The sequence below is a fragment of the Schistosoma mansoni genome, chromosome 4 (genome assembly GCF_000237925.1).
Source record: "Schistosoma mansoni strain Puerto Rico chromosome 4, complete genome".
NCBI lineage: Eukaryota > Metazoa > Platyhelminthes > Trematoda > Strigeidida > Schistosomatidae > Schistosoma > Schistosoma mansoni.
Genome location: NC_031498.1, coordinates 23,303,718 through 23,311,204, shown reverse-complemented (window position 1 = coordinate 23,311,204; position 7,487 = coordinate 23,303,718). Strand labels below are relative to the sequence as shown.

The 7,487-nt window shown below is 33.8% G+C and overlaps 1 protein-coding gene across 2 annotated transcripts in view; it reads right to left on the bottom strand.

Annotated features, from left to right (window-relative positions):
* Positions 1-1,439: 1,439 nt before the first annotated feature.
* The window catches only part of Smp_097020.1 (putative fbxl20), a gene marked incomplete at its 5' end in the record, with an annotated part of 21,446 nt that continues 15,398 nt past the window's right edge, over positions 1,440-7,487 (bottom strand). Inside the window, 2 exons of one of the 2 annotated variants that reach the window (XM_018797250.1) lie at positions 1,440-1,588; positions 2,454-3,102. In XM_018797250.1, the coding sequence (XP_018652312.1) occupies positions 2,995-3,102 (108 nt within the window). In that variant the 3' untranslated portion in view covers positions 1,440-1,588; positions 2,454-2,994. Of the gene's footprint in view, positions 1,589-2,453; positions 3,103-6,845; positions 7,035-7,487 lie in introns of those variants that run through there. The other variant, XM_018797251.1, reaches the window with a different exon arrangement.

Genomic DNA, 7,487 nt, shown 5'->3' with positions numbered 1-7,487 from the left:
ATATTGTATTTCAAAATCATTTTATTTAGCCCTATGAATTCCATCCAAACACAGATAACAAAATCTTTCAGAAAGAGTGAACTTTAATTTTTTATCATTAACGACCAATATTGTATCAAGCTGGTGTACATTCCATGCTAATTTTCAGAATGGATGATTGTTATTAGTCTGAAAACTTATCAATAAATGTGGACTCATTGATTGTAGATATGAAATAACACCGAGAGAGCGTGTAGAGTATGATATCACAAAAGTAATATACGCCTGTAAAGTCGATTAGCATAGGAATGAGACAGTAACTTATTGACGATATATAAAAGTCGAGCTGAATCACAAAAATTATGATTGAAATAATGAACTAGTGGACTGATTCACTGATCAAAATGCATTGTATTCAGAGAGGTCATCGATTCAACCGCACATAGATTTGTGGTCATGCAGTGTTTGGGAGTTAAAAAAATAACATAGAACAACAATATTTTAAATTGTTCTTGTTTTTCAACTGTTGAATAGTTGACATCACGTTGTAATGACGAATACTTTTCACATAAGTGAATGAAGCAATCTTTATTGAGAAATCGTTAAATATAATCGAATAAGTGGAACTTTAGGAACTAATCTTGACGATTAATATCTTAGTTAAAGACTGTGAAGAAAAACTTGACAGTAGTCATTTCCATATTGTTAAAACAAATTTTCGATATTCTTAAGAGAAAAAAAACTACCTCGATTTACAAAGTATGGCTGATCTATAAGATAATTTTATGATAGTACATATAAAAATTGGAACACGTTATATGAAGCAAATCTTTGCATAACATATCATAATCATCCACTTATAACCGTTTACATGAAGGATACATTATTATGACTGACTAATTCAGTGTAACTATCAGCAGTTCAGCTTATAATATAGATAGACCACCGTGGAAAACCTGGAACCACTGGACGACCGTTTCGTCCTATTATGTGACTCCTTAGCAGTGCGCATCCACGATCCCGCACTCGCGAGATTCGAACCCAGGACCTACCAGTCTCGAGCCAGAGCACTTAACCGATAGACCATTGAGCCTGCACCCAACGCACTATTGAGGAGTCCCATAATAGGACGAAACAGCCGTCCAGTGCTTCCTAGTTTTCCATGGTGGTCTATCTTCAATTAACTCATGATTTCAACTATGAAAATACTGAAATCTCCACAAAACCCCTTTTGATTTTTATTATAGAGTTGTAAGTGTAATTCATTCATCAAAATAACTTTCTCATCTCATTCCAATGAATCACCAAGTCAAAGTCAATAAAAATCAATTACACCTTCTGTGATGCAACACACTTAAATAAAAACAAAACAATTATGCAAAACATTTCAACAGAAGTAAATTAATTATGTTTATATTTATTTATTTATTTTTTAAAAGAGAAGCATATTTAAAAATAATAAAAGTGATATTACGAAAGGTAATTTTTTTCAAATGTACATGATCATAATGAGTAATTGGAAATCCAACCTATATATATATATATATGACACGGAGACAAATTCACAGATTACCGTAGATACACGCCAAAGCTAGCAATATTTAATCTTCTGATTCCTCATGTTGGTTTGCCCCATTGTTAATGATCAGATCAGTAATCAATAATTAATGCATTTATTATTATTATTGTTGTTTTCAAACCGTCAATTTTTAAGTGCACAGTAACCAACAAAAAAAACAAAAAAAAATACAAATAAACAAAACAAAAACTCATCACATAACACGTCTGAAAATATAGAAAAAAAAGAAAAGAAAATACTCAAACAAATACACATACACACGTATGCACATGCAAACACACAAACTCGCATACACACACACACAGAATATTCCATCAAGATTGATTCATAGACACACACACACACATACAAGCATAAGCGCATACAAACAAATTAGACAATAATAAACATTTTACAAAAACAAGGTGGTAGCATTATTATTATGATGATGATTACACACAGATTGAAAGAAAAAAATAAGTCTAAGATACTCGTTAACAGACAATAACATTTTTGGCGGACAAATAGATAGAAATAGATAAATATAATTTTGTTTATCTCATTCAAAGAAACAACTGGACAAAGTAACTTTGAATGAACTGGGATAATTATGTACAGATAGTTTTTTAAAAAAAGATGTAGAACAATTCAAAGTTGTGTTTTTAGTACCCTAATTCAAAATGAAAAGATTCGAAACCAGTTGTATGTGTTTCAAAAAGAACTGTTGTTATTATTATCGTTGATGACTTTTGAGACTGTGTATTCAGAAAGTACAATTTCATCTGTTTGTATCTGTTAAGAATTATGTGCATTCTGACATGTGTGTGTGTGTGTTTGCAACGAAAGTCATATTTTTAAGAAGTAAATAAAAACCGAGAAAGAAATTAAATGAGTTCAAGAAAAAATTAAAACTTACAATAAGATAAGAGATAAACGCATAGGTCGATGACCGGGATTTTTCAAATATAAACATATGACTGAACGATGACTATGTTGTAGGGTAAGATGGGATGGTAAACAGATACATAATAGTAAAGTTACAATTGAAAATGACAATTAGGCAGTATAGTAATTATCATTATCCTAACAATAGTACTTTATGAAAACAGGGATTAAAGAGATAGAAAGACTGATTTGTTTTCGTAGAACCATAACTTTTCACATAGCACTGTACACACACGCGTATATATATATATATATATAAGTTGTAATGATCTTATATAAAAAGCAACGATTCAAGGTCACAAGGGAGATATTATAACAAACTATAAAATTTCTGGGTATTTATTCATTCAGGCTACTATTCTTCTCTCCATTACTGTGTAATGGTTAGGTAACCTGAGAGAAATAAAAATTGGAGGAAAATTAAACTAGAAGACAATAGAATCAAATTGGCAACTTGGTCAATAGAACGATAGAGGTGTGAGTGGGGGAAAAAGACAAATAAACATACAAAGTTATATTATGCGACAACACCGACAATAACGACGTCGTCTTGCAAAAGTCAGTGCAGGCGGAGTACCAGGAGCGAAATAGGCATGAATTTGAAGTTGGGGATAATGTAACTATAAAATTAGAAATAAAAAATATAAACATTTAGTTGATTCAACTTGAAATCACTTCAATATTATAATTGAAAATGAACGAAAATGTATTAGCAACTTATCACTGACAAATTAAAGAAATAATACAGTAAATTATACTAGTGTTTACTAGCTTAAGTCATCATCATTAAAATAGACCTTGTCACAAATGTGTGTCGGTTAAAATCACCATACCATCATTACATTGACGACGTGGAACCAGGAAGAAAAATAACAAAATAGGTCGAAGCAATGTAGTGTAAGTGAAAATGATCAAAAACCTACAACTTAAATATGTTTTCTGCTTTCAAAGGCCATATTCACAGCCATAAAGTAATCAAAAGATGACTGATGCACAGTGTATACACTTTGGATGGTCAGAAGGTTACCTCGCTTACACCACAAGTGATGTAAATTGGTAAAATGAGAAATGAACTTTCTTAATCCGTACAAATATTTCACCAGGAACCAACCAATTAGAATTTCAAGACAATTGAAGTGGTCAACGCACTCAACTATTTTACTAACTATCACTAATTCAGGTATTAACACAGAATAGTCCCTGAAACAACATTTTGGATTTATAGGGAGAAAAACACATCCCAAATACATTAGCATTGTTTCGCAATATCATCGACTGATCTCAGTTAGACAGCTATCGCAAACCGGGATACACTAGACAGCTATTCCGTCCTAACATAGGACTCCTCGGTAATGCGTATCAACGGACTCATTGGGAACAGAGAACAACCTTTGGATCATCTTGTGAAATTTACTCTTTAGACCATTGTGTCGGTGTCCGATGGTTTAAATTTCGAACTCCAAACAATCAGTGATATTGAGTATCTAAATACCAATGACATTGGTAATGAGTTTCCACAACGCCCAACAAGAGGGAGCTCTATTGGTCACGACTTCTTACCAGAACTCCTGAAACTGCGTGTCGAAATGGCTACTAGTGAGCATATTATTATTACTAAACGAAACTTTTTTACGAGTTTTTTCTGAGTAAAAAAAGATTTTGACGTAAGGTGATTAAAGGCAGTCGACAGGAAGGCCTGAATTCAGGTTTTTTTGACTGGTATTTCCTACCAAGCTGTATTGTCAGACATGATAGAAATGATGTCTTCAAAGTGATTTGATCCTACAATCATATTCAGAAACAATACAACTGAATTATTACAGTCGCGACTAACTCTTAGGACTGAGAGATACTTCAACAGAAATAATTCCATGTTTATCTAGTCCACATTGCTTTTCCAATAACACTGATCAAGTTGCAATATGGGCAGTTTTCTAAGTGACTTGACATCATTTATGTTTACGGGGCTTCATGCTGGTCGCCTCCAAACAACTTACATCAAAAAAACTATGCAAGGAATGTTGAATCGTTTACACTAGTGGAAAATTATAATTTGGTCGAAATAATTTGATTAACATTATCATTGAATATGTAGTAAACGAAGAAGTCAAGTGGGGAAGACCGATATATTGGTTAATGCAAAATTACAGAAAGTCTTCGTAAAATGCGGAAACTATACATTTGATACGTTATTGACACATCTTCCATCAACTGTCTCTTAAAAACTTCATCATTCCTTCATTCCTGTTGTTATTACAATTACTCTGTGTTTACATTCCTGTTCTCTTCAATTCGATTTTTCCAACCTTCTGCTGTCAGGAATTCCACTTGTGATTGGTATTACATACTACTTATATCTGTCAACATTTCGAAATGTATCTCAATGAAATACAGAATCTAGACAGAATGTTTTTAAACAATTCAATCACTTGTCAGTTTTTTTCTGCTGGATTATTGACATTTCAAAATAATCACTAAGCAAACAATTTCAAACTTATTTAATTTATTGAAGAGATCACTAGCAAAAAAATTTCGACCAAATTCATCTATTCAAAAATATAGATAATATTATCAACATTGTTTTGCATTAATGACCTCAGTTTTTAATAGTTAGTTGCGTGACATCACATTTCATGCCGTCGATTAGAACTGCTTTCTTCTTGTTTTTTTGTCCAATCTTGATTTGATGTTTACCCTATGAATCAATCCATTTTTTACATTGGTATTACGTAACTCACGACATTAGTTTTATATTTTTAAAAACTTGTTTTCTTTGTATGTCTCATCTAGAAATAACCAATCATCTTAGCGATGTCTATAATCTTTCCAACTTGTGTAGTTTATACAACAGAATGACACTAGCTGGACAACCAGTGAAAATTAGGGACCGCTGGAAATTTACTTTATAGTTTGTATTGGACTCCTTGACATTGGGTATCTACGAACTTAATATCTTGCACCAAGCGTTTAACCTTCAAACCACTAACTTAATATCCAATGATTTATATCTCTTAACAACAGTCAAATTACGATGTTGCGCAACGATCAGCAACTGAGTTTTATGGGAGAGGACAAACCAGCTTCCAGCTGAAGAGGAAATTAGGAAAGGACGTTGGAAGTGGATCGGACATACATTAAGGAAATCACCAAGGTGCATTACAAAGCAAGCCCTAACTTGGAATCCAGAAGGGAAGTGGAAAAGAGGAAGGCCAAAGAACACATTACTTTGGGAAATAGAAGCAGATATGAAAAGAATGAATAAAAACTGGAAAGAACTGGAAAGGATTGCCCTGGACAGAGTTGGATGGAGAATGCTGGTGAGCGGTCTATACTCCTCCACGAGGGGTAACAGGAGTAAGTAAGCAATCATCATTCATTTATATCACTGTTACTTAGATTCCACGGTCGATATGTTTGAATTACACTGATTACAATTTTATACTAAAATTTTGAAAATCGCTTCTCGAAATTAATCACTAGTGAGTTCATTGGTTATTGCTAGTATCGATTTTTTCTTTAATATGAACAATCCACCTCTACGTCAACGTTACATTTCATTAAGATTGTAAATTAGATATAACAAACAATCCATATCATATTAGTGATAATTAATACAAAAAGGTTGTAAACAATTTAGAAACGAGTTCATGAGGAGAAAAAAATCATCTTTTTTTCCCAATTTTCATTCGTGCTTTGTTGAAATTTAAATCAAGATAATCATGCTCTTAGCAAAGTAATTACCATTAGGACTGAAAATTCACTGTTTTGTTCTACATATTGTCATTAATTTACATTAATTTGCTTAATACTATCAATTGAGAAGTAGTTATTATTTAGACATTTAGGATTTAGTAAGGCCCTATGAATACTTTTGAAATTAAGAATGATTGAGCTACTTCTGGTATAATCAGTTCTTGTGTGTAAACTGAAAACAACAATTATCATACAATACTTAAAAGATTTGGCTGCTAAATTGAAGTAAAAATGAATTCTAGAAAAAACGTCATATTCTAATTAGAACAATCATAATAAACGGGAATGGTACAATTCTGTATAAGGATGCCCCCAAATGCCCTAGTACGGACGAGAGTGGGGAGAGTCCGCTCTCCCTCTCCAAATGCTCTCACATGGCCATGCGCACATAGACTTTGCAAGGGAAGTCCTACTCACTGCCTTCTCGTCGCATTACTGTTGTTTACGAAATTGAGAGGATGAAAAGCGAATGTCCACAGCTTTAATCGGGTTGGTGGACACGGAAAGTCCACCTAGGGGAGTTGGAAAACAATCATTCCAAACCATTAGTGCACATGGGCTCCAGTATCCCGAGGGAACAAATGGCGTACGAATCAATCGTTGATCACCGACTACCATGGGACTGCATCTCCTCACGATGCTCCACTGACTTGTGGATCAGACCTTCAGGTCAAAGGCTCCGGGTGTGGCCCCCTAATAAAACCACCTGTTTCGGTTTGGGCAGCTGGGCAGTATCACAGCCCTCACACAAATCAAAAGAGATTTGTGCGGCGCATATGTATCTGATGCTTCCTTGTGCCTATATTTATGTGTTTAAATAAATAGATAAATATAAAGATACAAAAATTTAACGAAACAGTGACCAGAGATTAGAAAAAGACGAAGGTCATATGGAAACCTAGGATTTAAAAAAACGCACTTGGAGTTATAATTAATAGTAAGATTTTAGAATTGTTAACAAAATCTGAGTAGTCTTCTGATTCACCCTAATAGAACCAAATGAAAACTTATGTTGAACTAATAAACTGTATCAGAAGGGGGGGTTTTATGGAGATTTTAGCAATTTTATGTAGTTAAGATCATGAGTCAATTGAAGCTAGAACACCATGGAAAACCTGGAAGTACTGGACGGCCAACTCGTCCTATCATGAGACTCCTCAACAGTGCGCATCCACGATCCCGCACTCGCGAGATTCGAACCCAGGACCTACCAGTCTCGCGCCAGAGCACTTAACCGATAGACCACTGAGCC